The 16,316-nt window shown below is 42.7% G+C and overlaps 2 protein-coding genes across 2 annotated transcripts; both read left to right on the forward strand.

The window, feature by feature from the left end:
- The first annotated feature begins 1,368 nt into the window (after nucleotides 1–1,368).
- Nucleotides 1,369–2,850, forward strand: LOC123001890 (taste receptor type 2 member 143-like). The gene has a single exon (XM_044389642.3). The coding sequence runs from the start codon at nucleotides 1,750–1,752 to the stop codon at nucleotides 2,668–2,670; it is 921 nt and encodes a 306-aa protein (XP_044245577.2). The 5' UTR covers nucleotides 1,369–1,749; the 3' UTR covers nucleotides 2,671–2,850.
- Nucleotides 2,851–5,986: 3,136 nt separating this feature from the next.
- TAS2R60 (taste 2 receptor member 60) lies at nucleotides 5,987–8,752 on the forward strand. The gene is given in 7 exon segments (XM_044389353.1): nucleotides 5,987–6,005; nucleotides 7,485–7,606; nucleotides 7,608–7,636; nucleotides 7,638–7,918; nucleotides 7,921–8,250; nucleotides 8,253–8,316; nucleotides 8,318–8,752. Coding segments are annotated over 7 exon segments (918 nt in total). The 3' UTR covers nucleotides 8,391–8,752.
- The last annotated feature ends 7,564 nt before the right edge of the window (nucleotides 8,753–16,316 follow it).

The raw sequence follows: 16,316 nt of genomic DNA on the forward strand, positions 1-16,316 counted from the left end.
ACGTCACTTGTAGAGCCGTCAATTGTAGAAAAGAAAGAGTCCTGGGAAAACCATTTCTGGCAGAGTATTTGCTTTAATGACTGTGCAAGTCACAAGGTCACCTCTGAGTACATGGGATACTTGGTTACGTGTGATCGCAACAGGGCGTGTTGCGTGCCAGGGCCTCAACTTGCTTCTTGATGACATCATGAAGCTGGCCTTTCACCAATAAGGTTCCAAGAAGAGCCAAAATATTGTGAAACTTGCAGGAGCCACTCATTGCTGCTGTCTTCAAGGAGAAGGCAGGGGAAAACATGCAAAGAACTAAATTAAGTCATTGAAGCTGAGTTGCAAAACCATTGATTAGAGTGGATTATCTGCTCTTTGGCGATCTTTTGAGAAAATGGAAGCAGCTCTTCAAGCAAATGCCACGTTTGAGAGGTAGCCAAAACTCTTTTTCCTGAGGTTTCTATAAATGTTTATTCTTGTTTTTATTCTTTTTCATCTTTCACAATAGACCTCTCACTGTGGAGTTTTGAGTGAGACCATGTCGAGTGGGAGAGAAGGCCTTTATTTGTGAGTGGCCTTGGGGACGACCGTGACTCCAGGATCTTTGATATTGGAAGAGGAGACTTCCTTCCCTGCTTCTGCTCCTCCACCTCTCCTTCCTTCTGTCCTCCTCTCTCTTCCCTCTTTCCCCTTTGTTTTTTTCTTTTTCATGTTTCTAACCATTCTTGCCCCTTTAAAACCCACCTCAGTTGGGTCCTTTCTCGTTGCTCCCTGATCTGGACCAGTGTCCCTGTGTGGTCGGCCATGGAGGCAAAATGTAATATGTGTAATCACCTTATAAACGACAAGGTGTTCTAACAAGTTGGTTGTTATTCTCTTACTGTCCCCCCACTTCCACCCCATGGGCTTGCTCTGAGCTCCTTTTTCATGCCAACTCTTGCTTCCCTGGCTCCAGTTGTATGTCCATTCTGGATCTGGTCTCCCAATTTCCCTTCTCTGTCTTTCCCTTCTCATGACTTACCTACTCTCTCATTCCCTCAGAGTCTTCTTAGGAAAGGAGTGATTTTGGTTTGCTAAGCACATTGAAACTAAGGCATTAATGGCTAACAGATTTGTTGTTAACACATCAAGGAAATTCACATTTTAACTGAAGACTCCTCAAACTTCAATATGGAGCCTGCCAGTGAAATTTTAGGCAGCATGAACAGTCAGTGGAGGAGAAAATGAGCCTTTTCCTGGTGCTTGTGCATATGGATGGTTTCTTACTCCACCCATTCAAGAGATGGGCCTAACTGTAATGTGTACAGACTAGTGAATAAAATATTAAACCGGAACATGAAGGGTCAGGGGAGGTTTGTGGTTAGGGGAGCCGAACAGGGATAAGAGCATCTTTTAAATAAAAGTTAGGGAAAAAAATAATATGGTTAAGAAAGAAAATACAACATATGAGTATTTTCACCCATGGAGCCTCTCTTCTGTTAACATTTTCCTGCCTCTGGCTCTGGTAAGAAGCAGGCAAATACAGGTTAGGCAAATATAGACAGTGAATTGTTGAGTTGGGAGTGATTTGCATGCCAAGAGGGATCACAGGGATCCTCTTTTCAAATCCTGTGGGACTGGAGGTGTTTGCTGGCAGCTAGACTTTTGTGTGATTCCAAGGAGAGAGCTTTTTGGATCTCTGGTCTCAACAGAGTGGCTTGGCCAGAGAGTCCACTTTTCCTTGTGGATGCGTCTCAGTGTGAGCAGTGGCTTCTGGAGAGGATGCCCTCCTCACCTGCATTGATCTTCATGGTCATCTTCTTCCTGGAGTCATTGGCTGCAATGTTGCAGAATGGCTTCATGGTTACTGTGTTGGGCATGGAGTGGGTGCGACGCCGGATGCTGCCCGCAGGTGACATGATTGTGGCCTCTCTGGCCGCCTCCCGGTTCTGCCTACATGGGGTGGCCATCCTGAACAACCTCTTGACCTTCTTTGAAATGGACTATTACCAGACCCCCTGGAACTTCATCAACACTCTCACTTCCTGGCTCACTGCCTGGCTTGCCATCTTCTACTGTGTGAAGATCGCCCTCTTCTCCCACCCTGTCTTCTTCTGGCTGAAGTGGAGGATTTCTCGGTCAGTGCCCAGGCTGCTGCTGGGCTCCCTGGTCTTGGCTGGTCTGACAGTCATCTCATCAGCCATTGGGACTAGAATTTTTATGCAGATGATTGCATCCCAGAGTTCCCAAGGAAACAGCACCCTGGCTGATACAGTACAGTCCTTCTATTGGTGTTTTACTGTACCTCATACAATGCTTACGTTGTCAATCCCATTCCTCCTGTTCTTGGTGTCCACGTTCTTGCTCATGTTCTCACTGTGCCAGCACTTGAGGCGGATGAGGGACCATAGACTGAGCCCATGTGATCCTAGTATCCAGGCTCACACCAGGGCCCTGAAGTCACTTGTCTTCTTCCTTGTCTTCTATACATCATATTTCCTGTCTCTGATTGTTGTTGTTATGAAAATCACAATCTTCCAGAGTCACTGGTACTGGGCCTGGGAAATGGTAACCTATGCAGGCATCTGTCTGCACTCCAGCATCCTGGTGGTAAGCAGCCCCAAGCTGAGAAAGGTCCTGAAGACCAGGCTTTGGAAAGCTCTGGACAAAGGATGGTCTGTCTCAAGTTATCAGTATCAATAATCACTATTTGTGGACAAGCCCATGAGTGGTGAGAACCTGTAAAGTTTGGGCACTGTCCTTCTCTCTTTTCATTTCTCTCTTTCTTTCCTACTCCTTCCATGCCCTGTTAATTCTTTTTGCACCCCTCTGTGTTCCTGCCATCCCGTCTATTGCTCCTAGTACCCAGTGTGGGTCCCAAACCACCCTAGGCTAGGATGTTGGCCTCATAGACTCTCACACTCTCTATATGAGCAGCCATTAGAAAGTTCTCCAAGCATCCTTTGGGTCTGACTGCTTTATGGAGACCTGTAACGGTTGTCGGCTGTCTCTGTGGTCAACCTGAAGTGTTTTTTTAATGGTGGTATAGATTGTCCCACACCATTCCACACACAACTGCCCTCCTCATTACTGTTCTGTTGTCAGCTCAGTCTCTCCACTCTAGCCCAGTAAAGATTCTTTCCATTTCCCCACATCTCCCCACCTTCTCTACTCTAGCCTGTGGTCACTTGGCCCATTTGGAGCTTCCTTCTTTCCTTTGTCTGCCAGTCTTGTCCCTTCCCTTCTTTTGTGCCCTGGTTATGATTGATTCCACCCATGGAGTCTTTTCAGTTTGATCCCGTGAAAGGTGGAGGGCATGTAGGAGTTTCCCGCCACTCTAGGCCCTGCCCATGATTTTGCATGTTTGCTATATGTTGAATTAAAGGGAATTGTCCGATGTGGTAATGCTTTTAGGTTTTAGCCAACAGAAGATAGAAAAGGAAAACAAAATACATTTGCTATTGTTCTTGATTTGATAATCTTACCCTTCCTGTCTGCTCACCCAGGAGGTGAATCCTGAATGCCGATGCCTAGCACGGTAGTCTCCAAATTGGGGTGTTTGCTTCCCAGGGTTGTGTGCACAGTGATCCACTGAATGTGGAAAGAAAAGTGTGGCAACTCTGATTTCCACTTATTTTTTTATCTCATCCTTTTAGTTCCTTTTTTTGTGTGTGTATATTTTATGATGTACAGAATGTATTAGTAGAGTACACATGCATGTAGTTAAATTAAATATGCATATGGTTGGATGCATGCTCATACATTTTTTTTTTTTTTGCTGATGGAATTAATTTTATTTTATTTTATTTTTTTTTAAAGATTTTATTTATTTATTCGACAGAGAGAGACAGCCAGCGAGAGAGGGAACACAAGCAGGGGGAGTGGGAGAGGAAGAAGCAGGCTCATAGTGGAAGAGCCTGATGTGGGACTCGATCCCGGAACGCCGGGATCACGCCCTGAGCTGAAGGCAGACGATTAACCGCTGTGCCACCCAGGCGCCCCAGATGGAATTAATTTGAAAAACATACGTAGACCAAAAGACTAGAAAAGGGTTGAGTGGGAGCAATGAAGGCAAGAGCATCAGTGGTATCTGTATCCGCAGACCACTTATCTGGAAGCACCTGGAAGACTGCCTTTCCATGTCTACTGTTCCCTGGAACAGTAGAATTCCAGAACTGTACTCAATGTCTTGGGTGGAGAGAGGATGATGATGTGACTCTTATGTCCTGAAATATGTTCACAGCTCTTTGAGTTATGCCAGGTCTAGTGGGCTAATCTCAGGACTTCTTGATTGGTTGATGTTCTTAACTTCCTTTTCCTAGGTTTTAGCTCATAAGAGCCCCCAAACCCTTGGTGGCTCCATCTTGACCAAAAACATAACCCAGTATCTCATCCTGACTTTCAAGGCTCTCTGTGGATGCTTCCCAGCCTGATATGCCACCATTCCCTTTGCTGTAGCCAAACTTGTCTGATGATTCGCTAGACATAATGACAGTTCCTTCTCCTTCACTGACCCATGTCTCCTTCCTTGCAACATACAAGACAGTGTCTTTCTCATACCTCGATGAAGGCTCTGCTGCTGCTGCTCTGAGCTCTTCTCAGAATTCTTGGTGGGAATAGGGTGCCACATAACACTTCCAACTGCAGCCTGGGAGTCCTCCCACTTTATCCCTCTCAGAGAGAGTCCTTGTGGTATGTATTTCCCACATAGAGAATCTACTACAGATTCCTACCTGTACCATCCCCACCATTACACGTATAAAGACCAGCTGTGAAAACTCAAAATTCTCAGATCTGGCTTCCCCCTGAGAAGATAAATCTGAATATGAGGAAGTAAAATGCAGTGAACAAATAAGAAGCACAAACAACAGAAGAATCACTATAAAACACATTGCATATTTAAATACAAATGGTTATTTACCTTTTGGGATTAGCTTAATCTGCACAAAGTATGTGGCCAGTTAATGTTGTGGTTTATGATTGGTGCATGAAAACACTTTGAGGGCAGGTACCTAGTTCACTGTTGTAGCCCCAGTGCCTTTCACAGGGTCCTTATGACATGGGAGATGCATCGTAAATTGTTAAATGAATTGAAGGTTAGGACACATCGTTCCAATTGTATAAGCCATCAAAAATGTAGGAAGTGGATGGGAAGGATGAGCTTCCATACTGAGAGGTCTGTGGCTGGCCAAACTCTATAACTAGGAGTTCAAAGTTTGCTCCGTTGCTCCAGGGTCCAGTAGGAAATGGCCAAATGTCAGCCAGAGGAACAAGGCCAAGGAAGAGAGCAGTTGGGAACTCTATCTCCTGAAGATTTGCATCTTCACAGAAAGGCAAGGTGAAAAAATACCTTAGTTCACCATCTCTCCTTTCTCTAGGAACACAGTATTCAGTGTAGCAAGGGTTCTGTGTTGGAAGAACAATTCTGCCTGGATCTTTGTCGCAGGTGGACTGGGAACTGGAAAGAGATCATGTGTTTTCTGCATTCTGCTCTCTCTTTACAGGGTTGTATGCATGGAACTGGTAGGATATAGTGCTGTCCAGAACAGGAATGTACTATAAAATACTCCCTCACTCTCATGTTACTTTATCTTGAGCCTTTATTATTGCCATATATGACCCAGAATAATTTCTGTTTGCCTATCTCCCTGTACACACATTAATTTGCTTACCACTCACCTGCGTAAGTACTCACCTAATTGCTGATTTTTTTTGACTCTTTGAACATCATTCCTATGAAAAACATAACCTTTGCCTACTTTGCCTTCCTCTGGTTAAAGTAGATGGTCCAAGATTTGGTGCTCTGACCTCTACTTCATCTCTAATGCTCTCCTGAATTCTCCTTGGACTATTTGTCCCTCCACGGGATGGATGGAATGGCAGGTAGTTATTATAATAACAGTTGTCATCATCACCTTAATTCTTTCTTATGCTTCTACAGATAGTGTAGATATACATTCACATGTATTTGTGATCCCTCTATTTTATAGGTGAAGAAAGAGGCGTTCAGAAAGGTTAAATGACTAGCCTGAAGATCCGTAGGTAGTGGATCTTGACAGGACTCAAAACCCGGTCTCTGACTTCAGCTGGAAATGAAGGGAAGCAGGGTAAAGGATGTGCCGCTAACTATGGCAGAGATCTCTGGTCCTGGCATCAGTTTGGGTCTTGGTCTTTCATGTAACTATGACCTTAGCTGAGACTCTTAATCTGTAATTTGAGGCCTTGTTTCTTTCTTTTATAAAATTATTTTAATGTTTTCTTTCACTCCCAAAACTGAGATTCTAGTCTTAGATTCTAGTTCGATCTTGAATTAGAACAGATAATACTTGGGGTACCTGACTGGCACAGTTGGAAGAACAATGACTCTCGATCTAGGGGGTGTAAGTTCAAGCCCCACGGTGGGTGTAGAGCTAGCTTAAAATAACCCCAAACAGATAGGGATGCTTGGGTGGCTCATTCAGTTAAGCGTCTGCCTTCAGCTCAGGTCATGATCCCAGGGTCCTAGGATCAAGTCCTGCATCGTGCTCCTTGCTCAGCGGGGAGCCTGCTTCTCCCTCTGCCTGCTGCTGCCCCTGCTTGTGCTTTCTCTCTTTCTCTCTGACAAATAAATAAATACAATCTTAAAAAAAAAACCCAGATACTTTTTGCATCTTACGGATGGAGAAATTGAGGCACAGAGGGGCTAACAACATACTCTGTAACTCACGGTGAGTCCTTGTCCAGGGTTCTTTCAGCCACATCCCATTGGTTTTATTGCTATCCTGGTAGGGGTTCCTCCATGAAATGCCACTTTAAAGGTCACTAATTACAAAATGTTGTAACAAAAAAGTCACCTGCCTCATAATATATAATTGTCTCCTGTGTTCTTTTTGATGCTGATGGTCACGACAAGTTATAGGACTTGAACTAACCTCTTTTAGTAGAGATTTAGCTCATTTTTCTATTAGAGGGGATCCTCAAAGCACCTATATTATAAGGTCATGGTGAGAACTAACACACTGGATAACATTGAAAACAATGCCTGGAATGAACAACCAACCAATGAATGTGAGCTCTGACTGTTGTGTTCTGGTTGTGTTCTGTGGATTTCTTCATAGAGCTGCCAGCAGGTGTGCAGTCATGTAAGTGTCAGCTTAGAGAAGTAGAACCTCCTGTGTAAGGGATGCTAAATGCAAGTGCCTGCCTGGTATATTATTCACACCAATGTTGACATGGGCAGAGAGTAGGCAGAGGAAGGGCAGGCAAATTCGGGGGCAGGCAGGGGGACTTTTGAAACTGAGCCTTAGCAGTATTTGCATCTATTCGGAGAAGAAGAAACCTCTTTACCCTCAGGAGATAGTCCATGTCCTCTGCTCTGTCCTCTACACTTGCGGGCAGCTGGAGGGGCAAACATCAGGCAGGACCTTCCAGAGTCACCCAACAGGAATAGATCTTGAAGTCTTGGGGACCCATCTTGTCCACAGGAGAGATGGATGGAGATGACATGGTTCCAGAACCTCCAGTGACTGACTGATAAGAGAGCCATCACCCCGGTTATCATCTTATTTTATTTTATTTTTTGTTTCTGGGGACGGCAGTGAGCAATGGCTTCATCAATGTAGCACTGAGCATGGAACGGTTGCTACAGAGAACACTGTTAACCTTGTGATAAATTATTAGTCAGCCAGGGCCTCTTGCCTCCATCTGCAGTGGGTGGTGATGAGGAAGAGCATTTATATTTTCCTGTATCCAGTGGCCTTCCCATACAACTCTGTACTGCAGTTCCTAGCCTTCCAATGGAACTTACCGAACACCGCCACCTTATGGTTCTTCACCTAGCTCAGTGCTTTGTGTTGCGTGAAGACCGCAACCCTCACCCTCCCCATCTTCCTCGGGCTAAAACAGAAGATGTCTGGGTTGGTTCCATGGATGCTGCTCGGTTCTGTGGGGCTCTCCAGCTTGAGCACCATCCTATTTTCATAGGCAACCAGAGCTTATATCTCTACTTTTTAAGGAGAGGGTTGCAATCTTGGAATGCCATTAGGAATACTATAAGATCACATGAGAAATCCTACTTCTTCTCTTTAAAACTTGTTACCTGTACAGTCTTTACTGTTGTCTTCCTTGTCGGCATGGTTTTGCTCATGTCTCTGGAAAGACACTAAGAAGGCCCTGCTGTCCATCGCAGCTTTCGTGACTCCAGTGTCCAGGCGCACATCAAGATTCTTTTGGCTCTCATCTCCTTTGCTATTGTCTTCACCTCCTATTTTCTGTCACCGGTGCTCAGCGCCGCAGGTGTTTTTCCATCTTGGAACTTAGGCGCTGGGTGTGGCAGGCAGTGATTTATTTGTGCACAGCCACCCACCCCGTCACTGCTCTTGAGCAACCCCAGGCTGAGAGGTGTGCTGGAGGGGGGCTGCTGTGCACAGTGCTGGGCATCTTGAGTTGCAATTAATGAAAAACCTCAGAGACTCTACTGCAGAGGGCATGGTACAATGGGACATGGCTTCTTTAAATCTCTTCGCCACTTTTAATGCTCTTTTCCTTTCTACTACATTTAATGACTAGGAGAATAACTTCAATGAAATAGGATTTCAAGGTGAGATCGAAGGTCCTGAGATAATGGGCTGGCATCACTGACTTACACTCAGCAAGAGTGTAGCTAATGCAGCTATGTTCCCTGTGGGACTTGATGTGGCCAAAGAATCAGGAAACTTTTATTTTCCCTGTGATCAGTCTCTTGGAGTTTAAAATTACCCTTCTGGAAACTGGATGCAAGGATCCTGACACATTGTTCAATTTTTATCTGTTGACCCAGACTGGAGAAGATATTTGGAACCTCAGTTTTCCTCTGGCTTCATACTATAAACCACCTTTCTTTTTTCTTTTTCTTTTCTCTTTTCTCCTTTTTTTCTCTTCTCTTTTCTCCCTTCCCTTCCCTTCCCTCTTTTTTCTTTTTTAAATCACTTCCCTGTTTTCCAGCTGTCTGTTGCAGTGAAGCTTTGTGTCTTCTATGCAAGAGTTCCTGGTGTCTGAACTCTCTTCACAGAGCACGGTCAATTTGTGCATGTGTGTGGCAGTACGTGTTATCTGGGATTTGTATATTTGCAGATGGCCTTTGGAGATCCCTGTGAAAGCTAGGGGTTTATGATTTATCTAGTGCTTATGTTCTCCGCAGTAGCCTACTCTATTAGTTTGTTTTGTAAATGTTAAGGTCCATGAACCCAGATGTGACTTCTTTTATGCTGATATTGAGACTACTGAAATTTTTGACTTGGGGTGGTTCATCTATATCTCTTTGACAAGATTTAAGAAGAAAAGACTTGGGTTTGGTTTGGTGAAGAGTGCAGGCTGCTTTTCTGCCTTCCACAGATCTTCTCAAACCTTCCTTGAGCTCAGTTACCTCTTGAACCATTCAAACTAAGGTCCCTAACCTTCCCTTTGTTTGCTTTAAAACCTCTCAGCCTCATCTCCTTTTTCATTAGAAGGTTTCCCTAAAGACCTGCTGTTGGCTTTTCATGGCTCTCTTTGCTTCTTTCCTATGCCCTGCTCAGTCAAGGATTCCCACTTCTATGTGAATCTTCAAACTTTCCCTCTTCATTGTCCTTACTTACCTCAACAAATGTGCTTCTTATCTTCTTTCCTGAAAAAGAATCCCCCCAACTCTTTTACCCCCTCAAGTGGCCATTCTGCTAATTAGTAACTTGCTGAGAATCGCCCACCACCCCATGACCCCTTACAATCCTCTTCTACTTCCCCATTCTGTTCAAATGTGTTTCTAAAGGACAAACAGGCATTCCTAATCCCTCAGTGTGAAGTTATCCTCAGCCCTCATCTTTTTAAGTTTATTTATTTATTAAAGCAATACTCTACCCCAACATGGAGCTTGAACTCACGACCCCAAGGTCAAGAGTTGCAGGCTCTACTGACTGAGCCAGCCAGGCGCCCCATCAGCTTTCATCTTCTTATGTCTCTATAGTATTTGCTTCTCTTGATAATAAGTGATTTCTTTAAAACAACTCATTAAAACTACTTTTACAGAAGTAAAACCTGATCTTGATAGAAGATTTTTTAAAAAGGCAAATGAGCGGCACTCATAATTGCCCATCTGTAGGTCTTCCTGAAAGTCCTGTGATGCTGCACTAGGTTCTCTCCGCTCTGCTGCTCCTCTTGTGTCTCCCTCATACCTGCTCATCCTCCTGACCCCTGGCTCTGCCCTTAACCAGCCATCTTCTTTCTTGGAGATTCATCTGCGCCTTTCCTTTTGTGTTTACATCTACTCACATAGCTTCACTTATGACCTTCATGCAAATAATCAATCATCAGAACCTTGGCCTTCCTCAGAACTCCAAACCTCTGTTTTCTTCCGCTTGCTGGATATTGCCACCTGATCATACCATGAACATTTCAAATGTAGTGAGTTCAAAATGGGTATCCTCCCCCTCTTCCTTTCCCTCCACCAGCCCCCTTTTCTGTTCAATTGGATCCATTTCTTCTATTATTTATATCCAGTAAATCAGGCTTACCACCTCTGAGATTATTTTCACTCCCCATCTCTGCTGAGCCCTTGAACTTAATTAGCAACTTGTCTTCAATTGCTACCTCTACAGTGTCTCTATTGTCTGTCCCCTTCTTCCCATTCCTGTGGATTCTAGTTTAGATTAGACTGTCCTCCTCTTTCACCAGGACTGCTAAAATTTCTTCTTCACCACTTGCTCCATTATGCTTTCCCCTTCCTCCTAATCAAAACTACCATTACCAGATTCATCTCCTGAAGGCATAACTAACCATTCCACCCACACTCTCACTGCCTCTCAGCGCCTAGAAATGAAGCATGGGTCCCTAAACCTGGCATTCACAAACTTCCACAATATGGCAATAATTTTATCTTTCTCTGTGTCTCTTCTAGTAGAATTCTATTTTGTAGCAAAATCTGGATTATCCTTATTCCCACTGTACCTGGAGCTTCGTCCCTGGCATACTGAAATGTGCTCTCTTATCCCCACAGCTACCTGTGAAAATCCTATTTAATTTTCCCCCCTATTTAACTTTTATTTTATTTTTTTTTAATGATTTTTTATTATATTATGTTAGTCACCATACAGTACATCCCCGGTTTCCGATGTAAGGCTCGATGATTCATTAGTTGTTTACCTATTTAACTTTTAAAGGCTAATTCAAATGTTTCCTCTTCAGGGAAGCTTTTCTGGTTTGCTATCCCCCAAGCTTTGCTCTCTCTGACCTTTGAGGACATATAAATGGGGTGTTCCTCAGTCATGAGATGAATTCTGTCTTGTGGTAGAATTATCTGTATTCATGTTTTATTCTCCCTAGTATATTTTATTTTATTTACTCTTTTTAAAAGACTTTACTTCTTTCTTTATTTTAGGGAGAGAGTGCAAATGGGGAGAAGGGCAGAAGGAGAGGGAGAGGCAGAGAATCCCAAGCAGACTCCACGCTGAGCATGGAGCCTGACACAGGGCTTGATCTCATGACCCTCATGACCTTGAGATCATGACCTGAGCTGAAACCAAGGGTCAGATGCTTAACCGACTGAGCCACCTGGGTGCCCCTTCCTAGTATATTTTAAAGTGTTTGAAAGCATGGGCTGCCTTGTACTTTTCTATGTGTCCCCTGAAGCACTTAAAAATGCTTGATACATTGAACAGAATAATTCTATTGCACCTGGAACTCAGCCATAAGCACATGGACTTTTGTCTGTATATTTATTCCTGGGCTACCTACTACATTTTTATGCTTATGTTTGAGCAGTATTTCCTTTGTTGACTGACCAGCTAATTTTTGGAGGTCAAACTTATATTCTCTTTCTCTTTGACTAATACTCAATGTAAAAACAATAAATGGGTAAGTGAAAGAGTAAGATATGCCTAATTTTGTGATGGCTTTACCTTGCTTCTTTCTTGTGAATTTACATGTTGCTAAGCAACTGTGAATGACTAGCTTAGCTCCTTCCTATGGGAATTTCAGTGAAGTGCCACTTCTCTTTGTTACTGACCCAGTCTCCCTTTCTAAAGCACCCTGTATAAGCTAATCTTTGTTCCTTCCTCTTTTCACATTGTTAGCCCAGGAGAATAGGACATCTACTGGAATCTGAATGATCTTCCCGCAGGGACTAGTTCTCCTGGAGCTCGAACACACAGGGAAACATAAAAGAGTAGCAGGGTTTGTTGTACTTTTAAAATGCATAGTTAACTTATTATTATCATTAACTTTTGTCTATAGTCTAATTTCATCATACATTATGAAGATATTAATAATAATCATTTATGAATGCCTATTTTATGTGAAGCAGGGGCTAGACATGATAGAAGTAGAATACCTTAGTGCTATAGCCTTTAAGACAGTGTGGTATTGATGCAGGGATAGACAAATATATCAACATGTACTCCAGATAATAGTTACATGGAAAATTATATATGATAAGTGAGGCATCTTAAATCAGTGAGGGGAAAAAATGGTCATTTCATAGTGTTGCAGTATATTGGTACTACAGTGGGAAAAACAAAAATTTTCTAACACCTCCCTTTTTTTGATAATTCAATTTTTCCTACATTTTGTTTCATGAAATACTGCCTCTAAATGTTACAGAAATGTTGACTGTTCTCTCCCCCACCTTTTTGGATGGCATGCGTGCCTTTAGCTTCTACAATCTAGAAAAGCCCTGTTTTCTTAGGTCGCCCCCCCCTTTTAAGATTTATTTATTTGAGAGAGAGAGTGTGCACAAGCAGGGGAGGGGCAGAGGGAGAGAGAGAGAGAATTCTCAAGCAGACTCCCCACAGAGTGTGGAGTCCGATGTGGGACTTGATCCTAGGACCCTGAGATCATGACCTGAAATGAAATCAAGAGCTGGACACGTAACCAGCTGAGCCACCCAGGTGCCCCAATATTTAAAATTTTTTTTATGAAAAGATTCTATAAATGCAGGGACCACTGAAGTCCTTTCAATTTTAAAGGGCAAATAACAGATTGCCAGAAAATATTTACAAACATTTTTAAAAGATAAAAGCTCTATCTCTAATATACAAAGAGCTTCTACAAATCGGTAAGAAAAATAAAAGCAAGCTAATAGAATTGTGGTTAAATGATTAAAAATAGATAATACAGATTGCCACATATACATGTGAAAAGCAGCTTATCACTGTTGGTCAGGAAAAGGCAAATTAAAACAACAATAAAGTACTAATATAAACACAGCTGCATAAATCAGTGGTTTTCCCCTCCTTTCCCTGGAAAGCACTTAGAACAAAGAAGAAAGTTGAAAGAAGACTCTGAAAACTCTATTTTCAGTGAAGATGAGAGACAGGTAATCCACAGATTTCAAATTTTGTGAAATCACTACCAATCACAGGTGAGATCAGGTAGAGTCAAGAAAGAAAATGAAAAGAAGCAGCATGAAGGAGAGTAAGAGGGCCCAGCAGGACCAGAATTAATATTCCAGCAAAAATACACTTTCTGAAGATAAGAGACACACCTTCAAATGCAGAATACCCTCAGTATGCATGTGTTAGTTATCTATTGCTGTGTAACAAATTATCCTGACACTTAGTAGCTCACAACAACCTTTATTATAACCTCATAGCTTCTGTGGATCGGGAAGCCAGGCATGTCTTAACTGTCACAGGCTGCACTCAACTTCAGGCTCATCTGGGAAGGAGCCACTTTCCAGCAAACCTGTGTGGTTGCTGGCAGGATTCAGTTTCTCATGAGTTATTGGACTGAAGCATCAGGTCCTCATGAGCTATTGACTGGAGTCCTCCTTCAGTTCCTTGCCACATAACCCTCTCCTTAGAGTATATGACTTCATCAGCCCCACAAGGGGCTCAGTCTCACCACTCTGAGATCACAACCTGAGCCGAAAATGGGAGTGAGACACTTAAGCAACCACACCACCCAGGCACCTCTCTTAAGTGAGTTTCTTAATTTAATGTAGGACCTATAAAAATGCCAACTTACTGCCTCTTTTTAAACCTATGAAAAAAAGACTAACATATTCGAAGTTTATTATGGAAGTTGAAAGAAGCCAAAAAAGAAAACAATAAGGTAGATAAGCTCTATCATACATTGATGTATAGTGTGAACCTCAAAATTTAAGTGTTTGTAGTTATACCCAGTAGAACAAGTAGTCTAGAAAGCAAATACATTCAATATGGGGATTTAGTCTAAATTCAGTACAAATAAAAGTAATCTTTCAGATCAGAAGCAAATGGATTGTTCAGTAACTGATACTGAGATAACAGGAGAGCCCTGAAAAAAAAAAATTAAGGTATTGCCATACCTCGAGCTGTGGATCAAATGTTTAATGTTAAAAAAACAATACAACCACTAGAGAAAAAAAAGGGAGGATGAGGGTTCTTTTAAAACCTTGGGGTATGGCTGGGGTGCCTGGGTGGCTCAGTCGGTTAAGTGTCCAACTCTTGATTTCAGCTCAGGTCATGTTCTCACAGTGGTGAGATCAGCCCTGCATTGGGTTCTGTGCTCAGTGTGGAGTCCGTTTGACATTCTCCCTCTCCCTTTGCCCCCCCACCCCCACCCATGTGCACTCCTGCTCTCTCTTGCTCAAGAGAAATAAATAAAATCTTAAAAAAATAAACAGAACTTTGGGGGTGTGGAAAGTCTTTTAAATCCACAAAAGATTGATCAATTAAAATTTAAAAAATTCTCCATAGTAAAAATCTAGAGGAAATTTACCAAAAATATAACAAGCTGGGAAAATATTTGCATTCATAATGAAAGTTTAATCTCTAACATATAGAAAACTCTTGGAAATGGGGAAAAAAGATTAACAACCTAAAAGAAAAAGAGAAAAGGCAAATACTATGAATGTGTAGTTCACAGAAAAGGGGAAATACAAATGGTTCTTAAACACAAGAAAGATAGTTGACCTAATTTATAATAAGACATATGCAAATTAAAACTATATACTGAGACCATGTTTAACTATCCATTTGGGAAAACTCCCAAACATTGAAACCACTTTTTTACCAAATTATTGGGGAAATATGTTCTCTTATACATTGTTGATGGAAGTGTAAATTTGTATGATTTCTATAGAGGGCAATTTGGCAATGTCTATCAAATTTAGTAATGCATGCACCCTTCGATCCAGCTCCCTAGGATTTTGGGGTGTATCACACCTTCTCACCGGTTACAATTTGTGTCTTACCCTGTTGGGCCTGCTGGGCCTTGAGTCTGTTACAGATCTGGAAGCAGTTGGAGGAGGTGGGGTCATTAGTAGGATTAGCAGTACCTTGCAAGGAAGCTACTAGAGGGGAGTCCTTTGCAGCCTCTACAGGGAAGGGGTGACCAACTTCCTCAGATAAGAGAGGAAGAGTTGCCTTTATTGAAAAAGAAGATTTGACAGAATTTAGGGGTTCAAGTTTCTAGCAATCTGCACTCCACATCTCCCCATAATATCAAAGCAAGTCTAGATTAATCCCCTTTGTGTTTTTTGGCCTAGTTTTGTCCCCTGCCCTATCTTTTGTCTCTTAATTCCCTACAGTTTTCTCCAGAAAGCAGTTAGTCAAAAATCACTTGTGCAAGAACCCTGCAGGCTCTGCTTCTAGAGAGCTTGGTCTAAGTGCTCTGCCCTTCAGACTGGATCTCTTGATTTACTTCGTAGATGCCTTCTTGAGACATCCACATGGATGTCTAGTAGGCATTTCAGACTTACCGTATTCCAAACTGAGCTCCTGATATTTTTCTGCTTCAACAGGCTTCTCTCACTACTACTACTACTTCTTCTTCTTCTTCTTCTTTTTTTTTTTTTCTGTTTCAGTAGATGGCAACTCCATTTTTCCTGTTGCTTTGGACAAAGCTTTTTACATTCCATGCACAATCACTCAGCAACCCTGATGTTAAGCTATTGAACTGGGTGCTAAATCGATGTTTGGATAAACTGCTTCTGGGTTAGGGTTTCATATGTAGCAAACAGCTCCTTCCCCTCCACTGCAATCTATTGAAAGTTGGCGCCTGACATAAAGATTTGAAAAAAATCGGGGTTAGAGTTGTCAACAGCTTTCGAAATGAATCTGTAATTCCACCATTTATCACCACCTCCACTACCCCTACTCTGGCGCAAGCCACAGCTGCATCTTGCTTGGATTATTGCGCGGCCTCCTAACTGGTTTTGTAGCTTCTACTCTCATTGGCCTTTGGTCTATATTCAGCACGGCACCTAGCAGGCTCCTTTAAAAATATGTCATGGGGCCCTTGGGTGGCTCCGTCGGTTGAGCATCTGACTCTTGGTTTGGGCTCATGTTATGGTCTCAGGGTTGTGGGATTGAGCCCCGTGTGGAGCTCTGTGCTCAGCAGGGAGCCTGCTTCCCCCCTCTCTCTCTCTCTCTGCCCCT

Source organism: Ursus arctos, unplaced genomic scaffold, assembly GCF_023065955.2.
Source record: "Ursus arctos isolate Adak ecotype North America unplaced genomic scaffold, UrsArc2.0 scaffold_3, whole genome shotgun sequence".
NCBI classification, from domain to species: Eukaryota; Metazoa; Chordata; class Mammalia; order Carnivora; family Ursidae; genus Ursus; species Ursus arctos.